Here is a 24,688-nt window from a genome sequence, read left to right as displayed (position 1 = left end):
ATCATCAGTGTGGTTTTAGACATACTGTAATAGATCGACTATTGATCAGATTTTTTATTCGACAGATATTGGAGAAAAAATGGGAGTATAAGGGTACAGTACATCAGTTATTCATAGATTTAAAAAAAGGCATATGATTCGGTTAAGAGAGAAGTTTTATAAAATATATTTATACATCTTGATTACACAACTTTTAACACTGTATCACTTCGGAATATGTATAAGACTTTCTTGTGTTAAATTCTAACGTACCTTGTTTACATGTTTCGACCTATTATGGGTCATCTTCAGAACTGGTCGTTGTTGGTCTTGGCTCCTCTTGTTTTGTTTCCTGTGAGGGTGTGTTCGTGTGATATATTGTAGAGTCAAGGAGTGTGTGTGTGTGCTGGAATTGAGTCGTGTGTTGAGAATTTCGTTGGGGTGTGTTTTCGTGTGTCTGTATATTTCATATTGTTCTAGTGTGTTTAGTTTCTGGCTTTTTGGTTGGATGTGTAGCATTTCCATGTCTGTGTTGATGTCTCTGTGGGTGTGGTTAGCATTTGTAATGTGTTCTGCGTATGTGGAAGTGTTTTGTCATTTTGTTATGGCTGTGATGTGTTCTTTGTAACGTGTTTGAAATGATCTGCCTGTCTGTCCTGTGTACAAGTTGTTGCAGGTGTTACATTTGAGTTTGTATACGCCTGTGTGGTTGTATTTGTTTGTTTGTGTATCTTTATTGAATTTGGTATTCCCAAGAAACTACTTCGATCAATTAAAATGTGTCTCAGTGAAATGTACAGTAGAGTCTGTATAGGCCAGTTTCTATCTGATGCTTTTCCAATTCACTGCGGGCTAAAGCAAGGAGATGCACTATCACCTTTACTTTTTAACTTTGTTCTAGAATGTGCCATTAGGAAAGTGCAGGTTAACGGAGAGGGTTTGGAATTGAACAGGTTACATCAGCTTCTTGTCTATGTGGATGACGTGAATATGTTAGGAGAAAATCCACAAACTATTAGGGAAAACACGGGAATTTTGCTTGAAGCAAGTAAAGAGATAGATTTGGAAGTAAATCCCGAAAAGACAAAGTACCGGTATATGATTATGTCTCGTGACCAGAACATAGTAGAAATGAAAATATAAAAATTGGAAATTTGTTTTTTAAAGAGGTGGAAAAATTCAAATATCTTGGAGCAGCAGTAACAAATATAAATGATACTCGGGATAAAATTAAATGCAGAATAAATATGGGAAATGCCTCTTATTATTCGGTTGAGAAGCTTTTGTCATCCAGTCTGCTCTCAAAATCCTGAAAATTAGAATTTATAAAACATTTACATTATTAGTTGTTCTGTATGGTTGTGAAACTTGGACTCTCAATTTGAGAGAGGAACATGGGTTAAAGGTGTTTGAGAATAAGATTCTTAGGAAAATATTTGGAGCTGAGAGGGATGAATTTACAGAAGAATGAAGAAAGTTACACAACGCAGAACTGCATGCATTGTATTCTTCACCTGACATAATTAAGAATAATAAATCCAGACGTTTGAGATAGGCAGGACATGTAGCATGTATGGGCGAATCCAGAAATGCATATAGAGTGTTAGTTGGGAGGCCAGAAGGAAAAATACCTTTGGGGAGGCCGAGACGTAGATGGTAGGATAATATTAAAATGGATTTGAGGGAGGTGCGATATGATGGTAGCGACTGGATTAATCTTGCACAGGATAGGAACTGATGGCGGGCTTATGTGAGGGCGGCAATGAACCTCCAGGTTCCTTAAAAGCCGTAAGTAAGTAAGTAAGTAAGTAAGATAGTTGGAAATATATAATAAAACAATATTCATACTACTTATTTATTATGTGAATATTTGTTCAACATACATATAAAGCATCCATAAGTTATTCCTTGTTATGCATAAAAATCATGTCATTCTGCGAATTATTGTGATTTATTATTGCTCTTGTAATAAATACGTGTAAATTTGTTTTAGAGTGGGAAAAGAGGCTGAAGAGGATTTCAACAGGCAGAGGAACGTGGACAATGTGGGGCATGGAACAGAGACTCGCTTCCAAGAAGGTATGAGCTACACTTAATATTTAGGCTGTTTATTTTATTAGTACCCCAGTATACTTTCTTAGTCACTTAAGGCATGTATTTTGTCCGTGTGCAGTCTTTTCTTTTAAACTATTGCACTCTTTTATTCATATTCAATAACTACGAGTCATTCACTCAAAATTAATTAATATAAATTGTGGTCATTTGGATTCAAGAATATACACCATGTTTCATAAAGATTTGAGGGGTTACAAAACTTTATTGCAAGTAAACTACTGAACTTACGTTAATGAAACCAGTCCAGAACGAACAAGAAATTGAAACAGTTCTTTTGACACCAAAAAATGTTCAATGAGATTCCTCACTAATATTAACAGCATCAAAATGACAATAAAAGAAAAAGCACTGATTCAATATGAAAAACTTATCAGATTACCAGGAAGTAGATCTGTAGATTGAAAACTCAAAGAAGTTTCATATCCATTGTTCAAGAATTAAAACACAAAATCAATATCCCGAATTTAAAAGAAAACTTACAAATTAAACCAAACCCTTTAACTCTATTAAATATATAATATAATCAAAATTTAACGAAGAAATACTGAAATCAGAAGTAAGCACTGAAATAATGAAACAATTGTCTTTAGAGACAATTAATATTAGGTACCCTCCACAAAACTGGCTTCATTTATACACCAACGGATCCTTGATCTCTAGAGAACAAGGGGCCATTGCAGGTGTTACGTGCTGTCTCTTCTCACTTTATGGATCTCTTGGATATGGAACAACAAGTATTGATGGAGAAATCGTTGCAATAAGTGAAAGTCTCAGGAATCTTCTATGCCACATCAATAAATTTAAGAATGCAGTTATATTGTCAGACTCCAAAGCAGCTATTCTATCAATAATCTCTAAACACACACCTTCATCTCAAACAGCAGAAATAACTAAAATGCTCTCTCAATTAATATCACTCAATAAAAGAATTGTATTCCAATGGATACCATCCCATTGTGGAATCCTGGGAAACGAGAATGCGGATGCTTTAGCAAAGAAGGGCAGCACTGCTACTTACAGACCTGTTACTAAATCTACGTATTACTCTGTGAAAAGATTTATTAAATCTACATACTTAGACTTCAACAAACAAAATTTGATAACACAATCTCACGGGAAAAAATGAAACTCTCTGCATCATAATCCACAGTTAATTCCCGATTTACCACGAAAATCGTCTTTAGCTGCATTTGGATTGGCAACAGGCCATGACTGGCCAAGCATCTGCATAGAATTGGAATATATCAGTCCCCTAACTGCCCATTGTGCAACTCAAACCAAGAAATGGATTCGGAACACCTCAAAATCTGTGCTTCGGTGGCTGGTCGTGATAATATCTTTGAAAAATATTGGAGTGCAAGAGGTCAAATGCCTGGCATTAGAAAACAACAACAACAATGTTCGATGTGTATACCATGGCTGAGACGGCACACATCCACAATATAGTCTAGTTCTTGCCACAGTCACACCAACATGGACCTGTATATAGTGTCAACTGCTGTGATGATACTTTCCTTTCCTCGCAGGAGAGGTACATAAGAACTACAGTTTGCACGAAGATGTCAATGGCCCAGAAATATGTTGTTCTTTAATGCCAGATGATTGGCAACAAAGCCATTTGTCCTCTCGCACTCCAATATTTTTATAGATATGTATTTTTGCTGTATCAACTACTAGGTAAAGCCTGGTTCAGACGGTGCTAGTTTCTGTGATGGATTCCAAGGTGGCTGCACTGATGGCCACCCTGCGTGCTCACTTGCTGGCTCCCATGTTGGCTACGGTGACGGTAGTTGTTCACACGGAGCTGGCTCTTTTCACAGTTCAAATTGGAAAATCATCTGCTGTTTCATCTGTTGCCAACAGTCATGGTCAGAAAGAAACTAAACTGTTAGTGGAAAACAACTAAAGTCCTACATTAACAGTAGTAAATGTCGCAATAAAGTAATTATGCCATAAGTGTAAAACAGCTAAATTCCGATATTTAATTGTTGTTTCTTAGAAACTAAAGAATATAGAAAAAAACAGGTTTAGTTGGAAAACAACGAACATGGCGACATGGTTTCAGTTGTGATATTATATGATCATCTTTGGATCCAGCCAGCAAACCATCACGAAAAATAGCAAGGAACCTACCCTCGAAATCCAGCAAGCTAGCCATCCACGGAGCCACCAGAGCGCATTACTTCCGGCTAGTGAGCACGCAGGTGACCCATCAGCGAAGCCACCTTGGAATCCATCACAGAAATACGCACCGTCTGAACCGGGCTTTATTTAGCGTCAATGGGTTTGGTAATAACGAGATGATATTTGGCGAGATGAGGCCGAGAATTCGCCATAGATTACCTGATATTCGTCTTACGGTTGGAGAAAACCTCGGAAAAAACCCAACTAGGTAATCAGCCCAAACGGGGATTGAACCAGTCCTGAGCGCAACTCCGGATCAGCAGGCAAGTGACTTAGTCAACTGAGCTATGCCGGTGACTCATAGATAAGTTCAAGATGAGCTATTGAAGTACAGATTTTAAAATGATCTAAATCCATTTCTTCATGTACGGTAAGTCACATAACGTGTAATTAGAAGATTGATATATTCCAATTCCATGCAAATATTTGGTCACACAATCATGTCCTGTGGCCAGTCTCAATGCTGCTACAGAAGATTTCCTTGGTAAATCAGGAATCACATGTGGATTTTGATACAAAATATTCAATTCCCTTCCTTGCGATTTGGATATAAAATTTTGATTATTAATTTTTTTGTATGTTCATTTAATGAGTCGCTTTACAGAATGAAATGTTGTTGTTGTTTTCTAATGCCAGGCGTTTGACAATAAAGTCATTTGACCTCTTGCACTTTAATATTTTTCAAAGATATTATCATGACCAGCCACTGAAGCACAGATTTTGAGGTGTTCCGAATCCATTTCTTGGTTTGAGTTGCACAATGGGCAGTTAGGGGACTGATATATTCCAATTCTATGCAGGTGTTTGGCCAAACAATCATGGCCCAGTTAAATGGCAAGTTGTAGCCGATTTAAGTGAACACCATATTTTAACGTTTTGGTGGTTACTTCATTCACACACAACCCAGAATGTCTGGAGGACCACACCTGATGTTGGTCGACGGGTCCATTGGACCTAGCTGGGAGATCTTGTTGATCACCAGCTTTCCCTCCTTAAGCCACTGGAGGACGATTTTAGTGCCATAGCAGGTCAGCACTAGGAACAGAAAAGTAGAAAGAGGAGGAAGGAAAGGGAAATGAACCCCTAGGCCTCGAATGCTCTAATGCCATTGGGGTCGAAGAAAGTAAGAGTTCAGTCAGAGGACTGGATAGGTAAGGGTAAAGAGGGAATTAGGTATTGGAAAATGTTAGGTATTGGTATTCAGACATTAACTCATCAAGCTGACCAGTGCTAATGGATGAGTAGCCCCTACCTTTAGTTCAGCTCGTAAAATTATGCTTACTAACAGCTGCACCACGGGAAGGTAGGGATGGGACATTGGGTATTTGTCCAGGTTGGTTCCTTAAAGCCTTCAATGGGAAGGATTAATAGCTTTCCCCCCTGTATCCGACAGATACCCTTTTGCAGCTCAGAATGAAATGTAGATTTAGCAACAGGTATGTAAATGGCTGTACTACCTTGACCAAAGCATCGGAATCCATTGGAAAATTATTGTTTTGTTGAGCATTATTGATTGGAAGAGATCTGAATTATTTCAATTGTTTGAGAAGAAGGGTATGAATTAGAAACTACTGTCCAAGAAATATGTGTGTACTGATTCATATTTCATTCTTCTAGGCCTCCAATTCAAGAAATCTGTTGGTGCAGCTCTTATTCTACAGCAGTTAAAAGCCTTGTTTATGAAGCGAATTACTTTCATATACAGGAAATGGCTAGCCTTCACACTTCAGGTAAAAGTTACACTATATATATATATATATATATATATATATATATATATATGTATATATATATATGTCGAACACATAACTATAGTCCCGTCGCTCTAATTTCCGGCAGCCAATCGCGTTGCAGGTCGGCTACATTTAAACGTGTGTGTCTTGTGATTCGCTTATGAAGCTGTTATTCATTTGTTAAGGCTCGATAAATACTTAATATAATCGCCCGCCATTTTAGCTCTTTCGTTGGCGTTCGCAGAAAGCACACAAAGGCGTTATTTGCTGCTCAATTATTTGCTGAATTACAGTGCGTTTGATTTATTATCATAGGAGCTACGACATGATAATGTTTAACGGTGTGACAAATAGATTCCTCGTATGGTAGCTCGGGAACGAAAGAACAAAAATGGCGAACGATACTACCTACCTAGACTTTATAGAGCCTTGACTTCCTAAGACGTAAGCAAAGAGGCAGAGTCACGCCGGAAATAACAGCGTCGCGACTATAATGCTAACCATACATACAATAACATAAATACAGATATGGAAATCCTACACATACAACCCAAAAACTCAACACACTAGAACAATGTGAAATATACAGACACACTAAAACACACCCCAGTCAAATTCTCAACACACAGATCAATTTCAGAACACACACTATTTGACTCCACTTTTCAACACGCAAACGCACCCCTACAACAGGCAGCGATGTCGAGATGACACCGGAATCTAGTAGGCTCTGATGATGGTGTACAGTATACACCGAAACAGCTGTAAGCCACACATGCTTATATAATTAACACTAGTAAGTTTGCCATTTAATCAATCATTTTCATAAAGTTTGTTACTAGGGTTTTGAGAACTCTGTTTATTCTATTAGCATCATCTATAAATCTGTTACGTTACCAGTTCTCACCATTATGTTTGTGTTTTCTTGCAGGCTTTGATTGCAATCCTGTTGGCTGTACTGACTGTGGTGCTTAGTGCAGACAGTGGAAGCCCAAGTGAACCTGAACGCGTACTGTCCCTGTCTGAGTATGGCAGCAGTAATGTGCTGTACTCACCACACAATATTCAAGAGACATGGAGCATCGTATATTCAAATGTTATTAAAATACTGGGTTCCAATCCAGAAGAAATAACAGAGCAATCACTTACTCACGCCCTTGTGCATTATGGAGAAGACTTGAACACGTACCTTACAAGATACATCGTTGGAGCTGAATTTAACTTAACAACGATATCTTATCCATATCAGGAAAAAGTCAAAGTCTTAAATGCCATGTATTCATCTGTCGCTCTGCACGCTGCTCCAATATCATTGAACTTACTGTCTAATGCTGTTCTGCAAGATAAAAGTCCAGAATTGGGCGTTACAGTCATAAATCATCCTTTGCAACGAAAAGTGGTAAGAAAGTATGACTATTTATGCATCCAGAAGGGATGAACATCTTTTTTCTTGAGCATATTGTAGCAATATTTTGCATGAAGCTTCGGTTAGTCCCGTTGCTCTTATTTCCGGCAGCCAATCGCGTTGCAGGTCGGCTACATTTAAACGTGTGTGTCTTGTGATTTGCTGGTGAAGACGTTATTCATTTCTTAAGGCTCGATAAATACTTAATATCGCCCGCCATTTTGGCTCTTTCGTTGGCGTTCGCAGAAAGCACACAAAGACGTTATTTGCTGCTCAATTATTTGCTGAATTACAGTGCGTTTGATTTATTATCATAGAAGCTACGACATGATAATGTTTAACGGTGAGGCAAATAGATTCCTCGTATGGTAGCTCGGCAACGAAAGAACAAAAATGGCGAACGATACTACCTACCTAGACTTTATAGAGCCTTCACTTCCTAAGATGTAAGCAAAGAGGAGGAGTCACGCCGGAAATAACGTCGCGACTATACGTGCCATCATAGCAACTTGTCCCTATGACTTCCAACAGTGCATTAAATCTGTACCCTTAGCACACAAAATTAAAAATATATCGATGATTGGTTTAGCATTACATTTGGTCGATAGATAGTTAGATGGGATATTTATTTTTTTGTTTATATTTATTGTCAACAGCCCATTTAGAAGTAGTGGTGGCCCTTCACATTTCTCTATTCAGTACCACAACTATTTATTAGATCTTTACCTTGAATTTAAGATGTTATGATTTAACCAATTTTTATAGTCTGTTCTCTAGTACTGCACTGTTATTAATCACTTAAATCTGCTATATACTAAGTTCTTGTCGCGAAATGATTTACAAAAAAAAAAAAACAAACAAAAAAAAACAGCTTATTAACTTACATTTATAATTTATTTAGAAACATAAACAATGTTAAACATCTTCTTCTTCTTCACTTCATAGTCTGGGCAATTGCCTGTTCCGGCTTCAAAGGTTGCTCTATCTTTTCATCAGTCGTCCCTGATTTCTTCATCCTTTTGGTTTATAATTTTTTGCTTTCTTAGGAAGTCTGTAGTCGTCCATTCTCTCTACATGTAATTTCCAATCTTGTCTGTAATTGTCTATTTTATCAATAAGTGGGTATATTCCTAGTTCCTGCCTAATATCTTCATTTCTAATTCTATCTAATCTCATGCATCCTTTTACTTTCTGCAAGAATCTCATCTCTGCCGCTTGTACTTTACTAACTTCAGGTTTTGTTGTAACCCAACTTTCACTTCCATATAAAAGAGTAGAGACTGCCATTACATTGTAGAATTTCATTTTTGTTTCCTTTCTGCTTTTATTCTTCAAAGTTCTATTAATTGTGCCACATACTGTCTGGAATGATTGTAATTTTATTTTTATATCATTACCCTTTTTGTAACTTACATCACATCCCAGGTACCTACTTAAAATTTGTTGCTTGTTATACTGCTTTATTATCTATTTCAATCTTAGATCTTACAGTATTTTTGCCTTGAAATGCAATTACTTTTGTTTTTGTATTTGATGTGTTAAAGTTATGCTTCTAGCATATTTTATTTAGTTCATATACTGCTTTTTGTAGTTTTGTTTCAGTATCTTGTATTACAATCATATCATCGGCAAATACCAGAATATTAATTTTTATTCCTCTATCAATTAGAATTCCAGGATCTACTAAAATTTTCCATTGTCGAACAATTTCGTCAGCATAAATATTAAACAGTGTCGGTGATAAACCACACCCTTGTCTTAAGCCTATATTTGTTTCAATTTCTCGAGTTAAATGTTTTCCAGTATTTACGGTAATTCTTGAGGCATTATATAAACTCTTGATTATTCTGATAATGTGCTGTGGGTAACCTTTGATTATAATATTTGAAATAGTTTTGGCCTGTTGACTTTATCAAATGCTTTCACGATATCTATAAAAGCCATGTGTGTTATGTTAAACATAAAATAAAAAAAAAAATTCAGAACCGGTAGTCATAAAGTAAAATGTAAGTAATTAATCTGATAAGTGTGTTGATTTTCAGAAAGTAGTTTCTCAAATCTGACTCGTATTTGATACACTTCAAGTTCAAGGAGATTTCTCGATTTTGCGATTTTGTTTCTACGGCAATCATAGACGAGAAATTTAATGTGCATAAGTACGAGGTTGAAAATGTTAGTATCACAAACCTTAGAGCTTCTTGTGCAAATTCGAGGTATTCTTTTGACACAAAACTGGTCTATGCCCTGCGGAAAAAAAGGTCTAGCTTCAGTATTCCCTCAGTAGCTGCATATTTTAATGAGTTTTTCCCTCATACTTTTCTTTTTAATTTCAAAATTTCAACCAGTTGAACAGAACTGTCTCAAATGGATTCAGTCTCCATCTTTGACTGTCTTAATTATTTTGAATTTTTGCTGTTTAAAATCGTACTTTGATATCCACTGATTTTTAATAAAAATTATAGTTCTTTGCAATTTTGCAGGGATTTGTATTTTTCCAATGAGAGTAATGAGAGGTCTCAAACAGAGGTTTTGCTCAAAAGTGGGGTCAAGTCTTCAGAAGTTTCGGAACTACTGCTCCACGGAATCATGTTTCAATTGTGACATGTAAAAACCGAAGTTTTATCTTTTTTCATCTTGTGCCTAAATTCTTTCTGACAAGGAACTTTAATGAGGTCATGTCGAAACACTCCCTCAAGTTGTGCGTGCTGTGTTAAGTAGCGAAGTATTGGTATCTACAGTAGGCTATATCGTTTTCGTGGTGTATGTTATGGAAGTGCACGTTAATATTCTATATTCCTACTTATCGGGACCTTACATAAACCATCATAATCAGTGGCGTAGCATGAAATTTTGAGCAGGGGAAGCTAACTCAAGTTGTCTTTCATGCAATATGAGAAAACGTATTACAAAAATATAGTCTTAAAATAAATAGTAGTCAATGTCAAGTCAGCAGTTGAAGATTGGTTGGAACCTCGTAACACCAATAAGGCATGACCTCAAATGGTACGTAGTAAAATATGATTTCACGGTTTACACATATCTCTTAACAAATAGACACGTATACGTATAACATTTGCTCACTCCCTGTCATACTTAGATAAATCACAATATTAACGGTCAATAGAATGATACAGTATTAGTATTATTACGTAAATAAGCATCTGTATTTTGAGTGTGTCCTTCATTGACAGCAAGGGAGTCGGTCATTTGTATTTTAGATCACACTTTTGTTCGTAAGTCAGTCTTGATAATAGAATTGTCCTAAAAATTCAAGTAAATTGGTGTCAGAAACTGTTATTTCACTCATTATTTATTATATCAGCCACAATGCACACTAACACTTCAACTGAACACAACTGACGAAAAGGGATAACTCGGAAACTACTTATTATCAATGTCAAAGCTAGCTTCCTGCGGGCCTTGCGACCAGGGTAGTTTAGTTAGAAAGGGATGAAAAAGCTGCGGGGTGGGTTACACAGAAGAATGAGTGTAAGAAACCAGTCTGCTTAGAAGCTGGTGTGTGCAGGCTTCTTGTTTACTGCTGCATCACAAATCATCCTGACCTGCTGCATCACAATATTTAACGCGTAAATATAAATTCTATTAAAATTAATAAATAATTATGTCCATAGACTGCAGGTTTATTATGCAATTATTATTAACTGGGGAAGCTGAGCTTTTTAGCATTGATGCTACGCCACTGATAATCAAACCAGAGGACGAAGATATCAACAATAAATAAAATTAAATACTGGTAGTAAATGTAACATTAAACCCATTTTGAATCTTGCGTACACTACTTTTAACACTTGAATATAATTAATTGATTAACTAGTGGACTTACTAGTGTTAATTATGTAAGATTTGTCCGGCTTACAGCTGTTTCAGTGCTTCACGCACCATCCTCAGAGCCTACTAGATCACGGCATCATCTCGAACTTCTCTGCTTGTTATGTGGGTGTGTTTGATTGTTGAAAGGTGTTGTAGAGTGGAGTCAAATAGTGTGTGTGTACTGAAATTGATCTATGTGTTGAGAATTTGATCGGGGTGTGTTTTAGTGTGTTTGTATATTTCGTATTGTTCTAGTATGTTGAGTTTTTGGTTCTTGGATTGTATGTGTAGGATTTCCATGTCCGTATTTATGTTATTACATACGCTGATCACATAACCAATGCTAACCATACATACAATAACATAAATACGGACATGGAAATCCTACACATACAACCCAAGAACCAAAAACTCAACACACTAGAACAATACGAAATATACAAACACACTAAAACACACCCCAATCAAATTCTCAACACACAGATCAATTTCAGTACACACACACACACACACACACACACACACACACACACACACACACACACACACACACACACACACACACACACACACACACACACACACACACTATTTGACTCCACTCTTCAACACCTTTCAACAAGCAAACACACCCACATAACAGGCAGAGAAGTTCGAGATGACGCCGAGATCTAGTAGGCTCTGAGGATGGTGTGAAGAAGCACCGAAACAGCTGTAAGCCGCACATGCTTACACAATTGACAAGATTAAAATGTCATTTAATCAATTATTTATATTCACGTGTTAAAAGTAGTGTACGAAAGATTCAACATGGGTAAAATTAAATACTGGTAGTAAATGTAACATTAAAACATTTCTGTGTTTCAGGACTTTGGGGCAACAGTTTCTTTAACCCTGGCAGTCATGATGTTGTGGATGACTCTAATGCCTTTTGGTCTGCTCTTCTTGACGGGCAACTTCATGAGATTTCCTTTATTGGAAAGAGTTACCAAAGCCAAGCAGTTGCAGCTGATGACTGGGGTGTCACCACTAGCATATTGGTCTACTTGCTTCATATGTGATTTCTTGTGTTACTTAGTCGTAGCAGCTTTGATGTTATTGGCAGTGTTTCTTGGTGACCCACTGGATATCTTCAGCAGACCTGAAGAACTTGGTAATTATTATTATTAGCTTTTTTCAAACTTGATAATATATAAGCCCATAATTTTTCATTCTTGAATATACACTTTTTTAACACTTAACATAAGCACTGCTCAACTATTAAGTTATTTACGTTAAATAACAACTTCACTGTGTTAATATTTAAATTAAGGCGTTATTTTACCTGATGGACTAGTTTCGACATTATATCCATTATTATGTTACAATTAACCCGAGAGAAGGCACATATACATTATAACATGAGAAGGTGCGTGTAGTCAAAAAGACCGTGCTACTGAAAATATGTTATTAAGCTCAACTTACTGATTTTTGCTTGAGCATTTTGTTTCGTGATATTACTTTTATTTTAAACATTACAAGATAGAGAGTGTTAGTTGGGAGGCCGGAGGGAAAAAGACCTTTAGGGAGGCCGAGATGTAGATGGGAAGATAATATTAAAATGGATTTGAGGGAGGTGGGATATGATGATAGAGAATGGATTAATCTTGCACAGAATAGGGACCAATGGCGGGCTTATGTGAGGGCGGCAATGAACCTCCGGGTTTCTTAAAAGCCAGTAAGTAAGTAAGTACAAGATTTTTTTATAATACAACATTGGAATATTTTATTATAGTTTCGCATTACATTTTTTCTGTTTCAAGAGTTAATTACTGTATTTATTTTTTCTTTAATTCTATAATCCAAATTGCAACAATACAATGGTTGAATTAAATCTCTAATACGAATGGGGGAAATATCATAGTGGTTTTATAAAAATAAAGTAACACAACAAGAACAATTCTGCAGAAATGAATATTACAATATTACCAGTATGTAGAAAATATGAATTAATATGGTAATCCAATCTAATAAATATTACAGAAGTAATGTTAACAGAACTAATAAAGTTACACATCAATATTTTATTAATAATTCAGAATCGTTCTTCATATAAAATGCAAAACAGAATAGTAAGGTGCAAATCAAGATTTCAGGTATAACTCCCTGTAAAGTTGATTTTAATAATTTCGAGGGAAAAATTGTTCCGGAGCCGGGTATCGAACCCGGGACCTTTGGTTTAACGTACCAACGCTCTATCACTGAGCTACTCGGGAACTCTAACCGACACCGATCCAATTTTTCCCTCTATATCCACAGACCTCAAAGTGGGCTGACAACCGTCAAGCAACCAACTTCGAGTGCACACTAACTCCGTGTGACTTAAATTGTGGTTTTCTGTTAACGAACAGTGACGTGTATTATGCAAATCAAGATTTCAGGTATAACTCCCTGTAAAGTTGATTTGAATAATTTTGAGGGAAAAATTGTTCCGGAGCCGGGTATTGAACCCGGGACCTTTGGTTTAACGTACCAAGGAAAAATTGGATCGGTGTCGGTTAGAGTTCCCGAGTAGCTCAGTGGTAGAGCGTTGGTACGTTAAACCAAAGGTCCCGGGTTCGATACCCTGCTCCGGAACAATTTTTCCCTCGAAATTATTCAGAATAGTAAGGTGTTATTTATATAATGTGAAGATTGTCAGACAACACAGAAAGAACGAGCACGTAATTATAAGTGCATAGTTGTGAGTGTTGCAAGTACACAAAACGTCAACAATGTTCTAATTAAGGTTATGATGGAGTGGGGAAGTAATGCCATCACAATGTTGCCAGTTCAGTGCTACATGTGCCTTACTGGGATATGAGAGAGTGCATTTTCATGTTCTAACATGAGACAGCACACGCGGTCAAAAACATCGCGCTGTAAAAAAACAAGCATCTGTTCGAAATATAGCACCACTTTGATTATTTCAGGCGCTCAAATTGTCAACAAGGCACTAATCAAGGACATGAAAGAGTGAGGAGGTCAGAGGTTTCCTGCCGTTAAAGTAGTGCAGATTTAAAATAAAAAGTGCAGTCATTTCCCTGCTATGGGCCTTCTTCCGGGTTAATGTATAATAACGGTAATATTTCAATATTGGTTCACATATAATATTCGAGCATCTATATACTCCTAACCATAATTTATTTTTTGTCTTCCTTTCTAGACCAATTTCTTGATTTTCTGTGCGCACAGTCACTATTTAATATATATTGATATTAGGGGAGAGTTGGGTAGTATCGGACATCGGGTAATATTGGACAGTGAGTTTCTTTCATCTACCACCACATGATAGTACCTGAATGACATGGTTACGTTTCTGTGATGTCGCATACAGAAACGTAACCATGTAATTCAGGCACTACAATACGGTGGTAGATGAAAGAAACGCACTGTCAATATTACCCGATGTCCGATACTACCCAACTCTCCCCTATTTGTTACACAAGTATTGTCGGTTTAGATACTGTCACTATAGTCGCGACGCTGTTATTCCTGGCATGACTCCTCCTCTTTGCTTACGCCTTAGGAAGTGAAGGCTCTATAAAGTCTAGGTAGGTAGTATCGTTCGCCATTTTTGTTTTTTCGTTGCAGAGCTACCAGACAAGGAATCTATTTGCCACACCGTTAAACATTATCATGTCGTAGCTCCTATGATAATAAATCAAACGCACTGTAATTCAGCAGCATCCCTTCAACACTAGAAATAAAGATAAATTAGATTACACAATGTGCAGATTGAGTGTGAGCTCAAATACCTGCTTTTTTTATGGCATAAATATATTTAATAAGTTACCATTGGCGGCGAGAAAGTTACCAATAAATAGGTTTAAGTCCTACATACATAGATGGTTGCTGAACAGACCTTTTTATTCAGTGAATGAATTCATGGAGTGTGATGTAAATATTGTATTTTAGAAATGTAATCCTTTCTTTATATTTTAATTTGTCTCTTTGTATTTTAATTATACCTTTTGTCCTTATATAAATGTATTAACCTACAGCATACTCTGTTTATCTCTCAGTGTTTGTTTTGTTTATTTCTCAGTGATTGTTTATTTTACTATGTATGTTTATTTGCTTATAATTACTTGTCTATATTTATTTGTGCTAAGTTTGTTTGTGTATGTGTGAGTGTATGTGTGCGTGTGTGTATATTATCGAACCTGACGATGTCATATCCAGGCCTTGTACACTGGTTTCTGATAAATAAATATTATTATTATTATTATTATTATTATTATTATTATTATTATTATTATTATTATTAAATAATTGAGCAGCAAATAACGCCCTCGTTTGCTTTCTGCGAACGCCAATGAAAGAGCCAAAATGGCGGGAGATTATATTACGAGGCGTGTTCTTAAAGTACGTTCCAAAAGGGTGTAGAAAGTAAACGGGAAAATATTTACAAACCATTTTTGTAGCATTGGGTATTCCCCACACTTCAATTACTTCTCACCATAATCTCCACCATTATTGAGGCATTTATCGAGTCGTGGCACAAGTCTTTCTATCCCCTCATTGTAGAATTCACCCGCCTGCGAACCACTCCGCAACATTTGTGGAAAATTCAAGGAAAGCGAAGAAATTGTGAACCTCCTGCCCTCATGAATTTTTTTATCGACAGCACGCACCAAATCGTCATTGATCAAAGATGGCCGACCAGTATGCTACTCATCATGCACAGAGATGCGGCCCTCGTTGAACTTTCTAACCCATCTCCTGACCATTCCATCACTAATGACATCATCACCATACATCTCACAAAGTTGATGATGAATGTCAGCTGGTTTGATGTTTCTCGCATTCAAGAAACGAATAACAGACCGCATCTCACAGTCGGCGGGGTGCTCGATCACTTTAAACATTTCAACTGATCACAACTAACCACACACACGGACTGAACCTCTGAAACTGCATGCACAGCTTGTCTGAGGACTGAAGAAGAAAACACGCATGCGCAAAATAACGATTGCAGCAATGCGACAGCTATAATTGAAAATGGAACTTACTTTAAGAACACGCCTCGTAAGTATTTATCGAAATGCATAACGTCATCATCAACAAATCACAAGACGCACACGTTTAAATGTGATTGGCCGCCAGAAATAAGAGCGACAGGACTATATTTAGAATACCGGTAGGAGCATTGTTGTAACTCTTCGTCACCCCACATCACTTAAATCGTTGCTATCTCGAATATGCAAATTCCGATTTCAAACATGTTTACAGTTATTGTTGCCTTACCAATTCCAAGAAAGGTACTGAAAATTTCAGAAGTACAGGGTTATTCAATACAACACCCCATGCAACTACTTAAGGGTTAATACTACAGTTTATGTTTTGTATTTGTTTGTTGCAGTCGTATATTATTTCATATTGGCTGCATATGGATTGGGAGGCATTCCATGTGCATACCTCTTCAGTTATTTCAGAAAAACATATTCAGGAGCCTTTGCCTTTCTTGTTATACTCAACATGTTGATCGGTGAGTTTTAGATATTAAATGTTATATAGATAATAAATTAAACAAAGTTATCAGAAGAGATCACAAATTATTTCATTAATGCTTTTCTGGACAGAGAATAACATAAATGTGTATTCTTTCCATGACATGCTCGAGCTGACAGATATGGAGTTCACTGTCTTCACTACGGAGTTAGTCATACAGGCTATTCCATATGAAATCGATCAGTAAAAAACCTCACATTTTTTTAATACTCTAATTTTTTCCCTATTTATACAAGATGCTGAAGACAGTGCATTTTCAAAAATATACTATTGGAAGTCAAACGGTTTCCTTGTTATTGAGCGACAAATTTAGCGATTTTATAAAAACAAGCCTCTTTCAGTGCTCACAACTCTGGAACCGTTTACTGCAGAACATTGAACGGGAGCTTATTTTGAAGCTGACATTTGGTAGGTTATGTTAAGAAGTAATCCTTATTTTTATTATATACAGAGAGACAAATAATCTGATTTTACTTACTTTTAGGCTTTTTGCCCATTTGTAAAAATGTGAAAAAAGTTGAGAAAAAAAACTTGCATTATTAAGAAGGATTCGGCATTGTTTGCTTAGTGGCTCGGCAATAAGTTTCGAGGGTATTAAATAAATTATTTTCACATGCCTGGACTTGAACGGCCCAGTACAGAAAGCACTGGCCAAGAGCTGAAGATAAGCGAGCGTTGGGCGTCATTTTACTCCTGTATTTATGAAAACTTGTGATAAAGCTAGCCCAGCTATGCGCTACTAGACGAAACATCACGTGTTTGTCTTCTGGCCTTGCTTGTCTGGCTAAATCCCGCCTCACAATCAGCTGGTTACTTCACGCGCGTACTATTTATTTTCTTTATTTGATATTTTCAATATTTTCTTATCAATGGTGCACCAGTAAAAAATATGTGTTTATTTGTACTTTCAATGCGGAATCTAACCATATATTTTAAAAATATTTTTTTGTGCAGGCGGGCGAACGATACGAAGCGTAAGCCCGCTCACGGACGTAAACAGTCATGGGCAAGCCTGAAAGAGATTTTGCCTGTGTCTGGTGTAGGACGCTTCAGACCGCCCAACTTCAAGATAAGCGTGGAATGAGATCTCTGCCATTGATTATCCTTCTCTCACTTCCTGCCGGCAATGTTTACTTCCCCTGTCAGACATTATAGAACGAACTATAGTACTAACAACCTGGGGCTCTGATCGACTCTTTTCTTCGATCTGATTGATAGTGCCTTTATGAATGGAGATGTCTTAAATTCTTCGTCACCAATCGAATGCTTGTACTTGATGAGATCACTTCATCTTGTATACGGGCTATTCCAATGAATATGAAATCGATCAGTAAAAAACCTCGCATTTTTTACACTCTAATTTTTTCCTTACTTATACAAGGTGCTGAGGGGAGTGCATTTTCAAATATATACTATCGAAAGTGAAACGGTTTTCATATTATTGAGCGACAAATTTAGCGTATTTTATAAAAACAAGCCTCTTTCAGCGCTCAGAACTCTGGAACCATTTACTGCAGAACATTGAACGAGACCTCATTTTGAAGCTGACATTTGGTAGGTTATGTTAAGAAGTAATCCTTATTTTTATTGTACACAGAGAGACAGATAATCTGATTTTACTTGCTTTTAGGCTTTTTGGACATTTGTAAAAATGTAAAAAAATATTGAGAAAAAACCTTGCATTGTTAAGAGGGATTCGGCATTGTTTGCTTAGTGGCTCGGCAATAAGTTTCGAGGGTATTAAATAGATTATTTTCACACGCCTAGACTTGAACGGCGCAGTACCGCACGCACTGGCAGAGAGCTGAAGATAAGCGAGCGTTGGGCGTCATTTTACTCCTGTGTTTATGAAAACCTGTGATAAAGCTAGCACAGCCATGACTGCTAGACGACACATCACGTGTTTGTCTCCTGGCCTTGCTTCCCTCGGCTATCTCCCATCTCACAGTCAGCTGGTTAGTTCACGCGCGTACTATTTATTTTCTTTATTTGATATTTTCAATATTTTCTTATCAACGGTGCACCAGTAAAAAATATGTGTTTATTTGTACTTTCAATGCAGAATCTAACCATATATTTTAAAAATATTTTTTCGTGGGCAAAGGCGTCTTAATGAAGAAAAATCTAAATTTCTCCATTTCCATAAAAAGTAAGAAAAACTGTTTACATGTCAATATAAACTTTACTTTTTCAGCATCAAAATAAACCATGATTTTGATCATTGGGTCAAAGGGTTTCGGAGCCATAACAGTTTAAAGTTGCTAATTTTATGAAAATACGATAAATTTAAATATTTTCAATTTAAACACTATGAAGATCTGATGCCTCAAACTTTACACAAAGCATTGTATCACAGTTGTCAACGGACAGAAAAAGTTTCATTGTATTTAAAAATTGCAAGGTCAATTTTCTCTGTATTTCGGTCGATTTGAGATGTACTTTGCTTCTTAAATCATTCTGCTTACAGATCAATGTTCCTTTTAATTAATTTTTAATTGACTTTGGTTTACGTTAGCCTACTGTTAGGGCATTACTAGTATACAGGTTGGAAGTAATATGATTGTGCAAATTTTAACAGCTTATTTTTTTAATAGAAAACAACAAAAAAATTATAATACTATTTTAGTCCTAAATGAATACTTTTCTCAGAAAAAATATTTTTCCCTTAAATGTTAACACTGTTTACTCGATAAGTACTGTCCATATGATTTTGATTTTTATCCTTATCATTAGAGAAACTAATAAGGAATGATTTATCCTTTCGCAGTTTTCAATAAAATGGACGGTTTTCTTGCAAAAAAATATGTGTATTAAAAATAATCAAAGGAGCCCCATCCAGACCCCTAGCAAACAAATATTGTTGTTGAATAATTTCAAGAGAAAAATTGTTCCGGAGCCAGGCATTGAACCCGGGACATTTCGCTGAGCGCGCCAACATTCTACCGATTGAACTACCCTGGAACTCTACCAGACCTTGACTCAATTATTCCCTATTTATTCACATACCTCAAGTGGGTTGACAAGATGGCAGAGATCCAACATTGAGTGCACACTTCCTGTGTGACTTAAATTTGTAGTTTTCTGCTAACAAACAATAACGTATGTTATACAAATCTGGCTTTTCACGTATAATACACATTACTGTTCGTTAATATAAAACCACAAATTTAAGTCACACAGAAATTAGAAAGTGTGCACTCAGTGTTGGGTCTCTGACGTCTTGTCAACCCGCATGAAGTATGTGGATAAAAAGAGAATAATTGAATCGGGATCTGGTAGAGTTCCTGGGTAGCTTAGTCGGTAGAGCATTGGTGGTCCCAGTTCGATGTCTGGCTGCGGAACAATTTTTCCCTTGAAATTATTCCAGTCAGCTTTACAGGGAGCTATACCTACTTGAAAAGCCAGATTTGTATAATATTGTTGTTGTTTAGTGAACTGTCTGAAGATAGGTTTGAACCTCATAAATGACACCAATAAGGAATCACTCATGAGGCAAATAAACCAGAAGATAATGGGATAGTGTGGCCAGTTCCTTTCCCCCTCCATTGCATAAATGGCTGACTAGTAATATATTACACTAATCACACTTCAGATGTATGCAAACAATTGTTCTTTCTCTGATACATATCGTCAAGTGAGATGTACAGCCTTAGATACAAAAAGTGACAGCTATCCTGCAGTGTGAATTTGTCTAAGTCCACTTTGGATAGCGCCTGGTTCACACGACTAAGGAAGGGATGTTTATTTTGCACCCATTTTAGCCCTTGAATATATCTTTGTTATGGATTACTTATAAAATTTGATCAATCAATCAATCAATCAATCAATCAATCAATCAATCAATCAATCAATCAATCAATCTTCTTAATGTATCCAGTTGTTTGCTGACAACATAAAGTCCACTATAGTCTATTCAGTTGTTGCTTTTCGCGAGAAATGAGGGGTATTTCGATCGGTGTTCATTATAGATGCCTGTTGCTAGTAGCCAGAGTTGGGGTGTAGTCAATATACACTGCAGGGCTGTGTCTTCTGCAACTGGTACTGATGATTTTAATTTACTTCTTTTGTGGTTTATGGATGGACAGTATAGAAGAATGTGTTCCAGATCTTCATCATGATTATTACACCACAGACAAGTAGGATTATCAGAAATGTGAAATCTGTGTAGGTACAATAATTGTAACATTTGATCTATAAATAGACAGAAAATGCAACAAACAACCAAAACGAAGAAAAACAGAGTGGAGTCTTGTATAAGAAATTTGTTAACGTGTAAATCTAAGCTCTCACGGAATCAAACAAAGTCTTCCGAAGGGGACTTAGCGTATGGCAGCGGTCATTTTTTTTTTTTGTCTAAGACTGTACATATCAGTCAGAACCCCACTCAGAGGCAAAACAAATATTGAGGGAATTAAATATCCTATTCGTGCCATGTATTCATACACTAGGAACAGTTTTCTTTTCACATAAGCATTTTCATGACTTATTTTTAAAAAGCTCTGATTGTTACAGAACAGTACGAGAAAAGCACTGCTTAAACTTAAAATAAACAAAGAATTAAAGAAACGAAATGCAAATTTGTGTGTGTGCGCATACGTGTGTACCTTTTAACTATCATCTTGCCAATTCGGGAACAGTTTGATTTTGTGTCATGGAGCTGCTATAAAAACAATTCACAGAAAAGTCTTCGCCATTATTTTACTTTTTATAAACATAAAATTTACTCTGTCACACGTTAAAAGTGTTAAAATTGTTAAAAAGATATTTACCTTCGACAGACGGCCCGTTTCGACGCTATTTGTCGTCGTCTTCAGTGTCTCTTGAACCACTGCTGATTTTGGCTCTGCGATGTGCAGTTGTCGATGGTAGGGGTGGGGGTGTGTTGCTCCTATGGTGGGGGTTGGTTGTCTGTATGCTATGACGTACTATGACGTCAAACAATGTGTGCGTATTGAACTGTAGTTGCATATTAAGTATGTATTGTGGGTGTGCTATTGTATTCTTATATATTTCGTATTGTTCTAGGATATTTAACTGTGAACTTTTTGGTGTGATGTGTAAAATTTCCATATCTGTTTCTATATTATTGTAGTCATGATTATTGTCGATAATGTGATCTGCATAATTTGATGTAATGTAAGGTTTGGTTATAGCTTTAATATGTTCGTTGTATCTTGTATGAAAGGATCTTCCTGTCTGTCCTATGTAAAAATGTGGGCAACTATTGCATTTTAATTTGTAAACTCCAGTTGAATTATATATATTTGAATGTTTAGCGTGGTTATTTAAGTATTTCTGTGTTGTATTATTTGTTTTGTATGCAATTTTGTACTTTAGTTTTCTGAATGAAGTTGCAATTTTGTGGGTATTGGTATTGTGATATGTTAATGTTATGTATTTATTCTCGCGTGCTGTTTGTGTTGGTTTGGTCTGTTTTTGTTTTGCCTTTTTTATTAGTGTGTCTATTATGTTAGGGTTGTATCCATTGTCTTGTGCTATATATTTTATTGTGTTTAATTCTTCAGTGTAGTTGTCATTGTTCATCGGTATATTAATTAATCTGTGTGTCATTGTACGGAAAGCTGCATGTTTATGTTATATGGGATGATTTGATGAATTGTGTATATGTGTTGTGGTTGTAGTGGGTTTCCTATATATTTTGAATTCGTGTCTGTTATTTGTTTTGGTTATGGTGATGTCTAAGAAGTTTGACTTTTTATGTAGGTACTTACTGGTAATGTTGTACATTTGTCGAAACTATGTATTCCATAAACGTATTATGTGATACCTGTTACGACCTGTTAAAAGATCTCAAAACATGGTTTGATAGCAATCTGCTTCACTTATATGTTAATAAGACCGGATATATTCACTTTCACAATTCTCAAAAGAGAAATTTGAAGGACATCAATATTTCTATTCAAGATCAATACTTATGTAAATGGGAAACTACTAAATTCTTGGGCGTTACATTTGATGATTGTTTGTCTTGGAGACCCCATTGCACAAGTTTAATTTCTAAACTCAATAGCATTTGTTATCAAGTCAGAATTTTGAGGACGATAATAAATCACGATGTATTAATGTCTTATTATTTCGCACACGTCGAGTCACGGCTTTCACATGGTATTTGTTTTTGGGGATCTGGAACCATCTGGATACTCGTAACAAAAAGAGTTTAACTATTCCAGCACACCATCTTACAAACACTAGTAGAACCTATATGGTCTTTGGTATCAAAATCTACAATGGTTTGCCTGATGACATCAAATATACAAAAAATTCTCTCGAATTTAGGAATTATATAAAAACGAAATTAATAAAATTGTGTCCCTACAATCTTGAGGATGCACGCATGGGCCCTCGAAATGAATAATGTTTTTTATATTTGACTTATTTTAAATTAAATTGTAATTGTATATATTTGACCATGTCTATGCATATATTATGCCTTCGACAATAAAATTCTATCTATCTATCTGTCTATCTAGCTATCTATCTATCTATCTGTCTGTCTGTCTGTCTGTCTGTCTATGTCTCTATCTGTCTATGTCTCTATCTGTCTATCTATCTGTCTATCTATCTATCTATCTATCTATCTATCTATCTATCTGTCTGTCTATCTATCTATCTATCTATCTATCTATCTATCTATCTATCTATCTATCTATCTATCTATCTATCTATCTATCTATCTATCTATCTATCTGTCTGTCTGTCTGTCTGTCTGTCTGTCTGTCTGTCTGTCTGTCTGTCTGTCTGTCTGTCTGTCTGTCTGTCTATCTATCTGTCTATCTGTCCATCCGTCCATCCGTCCGTCCGTCCATCCATCCATCCATCCATCCATCCATCCATCCATCCATCCATCCATCCATCCATCCATCCATCCATCCATCCATCCATCCATCACATTTTATACATACTACATTTAGTTTGCGTTAAAGTTTACAATTCCTTACCGAACTCATAATTTACCTTACTTATAAATGAGTAATAATAACATTTTGCTTTTGCTTTATTTCACATCTTTTCACTGATTTTGTTTTTCTTTTTAGGTTTAATCCTGTCCTTCATTATATATGCATTGGTATCCTCTAAAGAATATGAAGCCATCGGTAATGGATTGAAATACATTCTGCAATTGCTGCCACATTTCAGTCTGTCATTCGGATTTCTACGATTTTCGCAACAGGTTCTTAACAACTATGAATGTAAACTAAAGAAGAATACTTACAGTTGCAGTGTAACTGATGAGCAGGAATGCTGTCGTAAGTTCTCATTTAAATTTTATTATTACTGTAGTAAAAGCCATGGAAGGAGTCCATAATTGTACCTATCTTTAAGAATGGCCCATCGAAGTGTTTTTGTATGACTTTAAAATTGTTTCACGTCTAAAAAATACATTAACTACGGATGTAAGATTTGTGGAATACGATACATGAAATGAAAGGAAGTCATACTTGTATTGAAGTGTGCTGAAACATGTCAGTAACTAAATTGTATGTAAATAATTGATTAAATGGCGATCTTACTCGTGTTAATTATGTAAGCATGTGCGGCTTACAGCTGTTTCGGTGCTATTCGACACCATCCTCAGAGCCTACTAGATCTCGGCGCTATCTCAACTACGCTGCCTGTTGTGTGGGTGCGTTCGTGTGATGAAGAGTTGTGTCAAATAGTGAAATTGATCTGTGTGTTGAGAATTTGATTGGGGTGTGGTTTAGTGTGTCTGTATATTTCATATTGTTCTAGTGTGTTGAGTTTTTGGTTTCGCCATTTAATCAATTATTTATATTCAAGTGTTAAAAGTAGTGTACGAAAGTTTCAACATAAATTGTATGATTCTTTTATTGTTCTAAAGCACAGAATTCCCATTTTGAGACTCTTTGTATAGGCTACATTATGTACA

At 36.2% G+C, this 24,688-nt stretch overlaps 1 protein-coding gene across 3 annotated transcripts in view; it reads left to right on the top strand.

Annotated features, from left to right (window-relative positions):
- The window catches only part of LOC138699463 (phospholipid-transporting ATPase ABCA3-like), a 92,381-nt gene that overhangs the window by 46,454 nt on the left and 21,239 nt on the right, over nucleotides 1-24,688 (top strand). For 2 of the 3 annotated variants that reach the window (XM_069825358.1, XM_069825356.1), the window contains exons 14-19: nucleotides 1,973-2,058; nucleotides 5,896-6,008; nucleotides 6,943-7,410; nucleotides 12,115-12,400; nucleotides 16,631-16,756; nucleotides 23,835-24,047. In XM_069825358.1, coding sequence (XP_069681459.1) covers nucleotides 1,973-2,058; nucleotides 5,896-6,008; nucleotides 6,943-7,410; nucleotides 12,115-12,400; nucleotides 16,631-16,756; nucleotides 23,835-24,047 — 1,292 coding nt within the window. The remainder of the gene's footprint in view (nucleotides 1-1,972; nucleotides 2,059-5,895; nucleotides 6,009-6,942; nucleotides 7,411-12,114; nucleotides 12,401-16,630; nucleotides 16,757-23,834; nucleotides 24,048-24,688) is intronic. The other variant, XM_069825357.1, reaches the window with a different exon arrangement.

The sequence above is a fragment of the Periplaneta americana genome, chromosome 5 (assembly GCF_040183065.1).
Source record: "Periplaneta americana isolate PAMFEO1 chromosome 5, P.americana_PAMFEO1_priV1, whole genome shotgun sequence".
Lineage (NCBI taxonomy): Eukaryota > Metazoa > Arthropoda > Insecta > Blattodea > Blattidae > Periplaneta > Periplaneta americana.
Note: the sequence above shows the minus strand (reverse complement) of the source record. Positions and strands in the feature narration are given on the sequence as shown.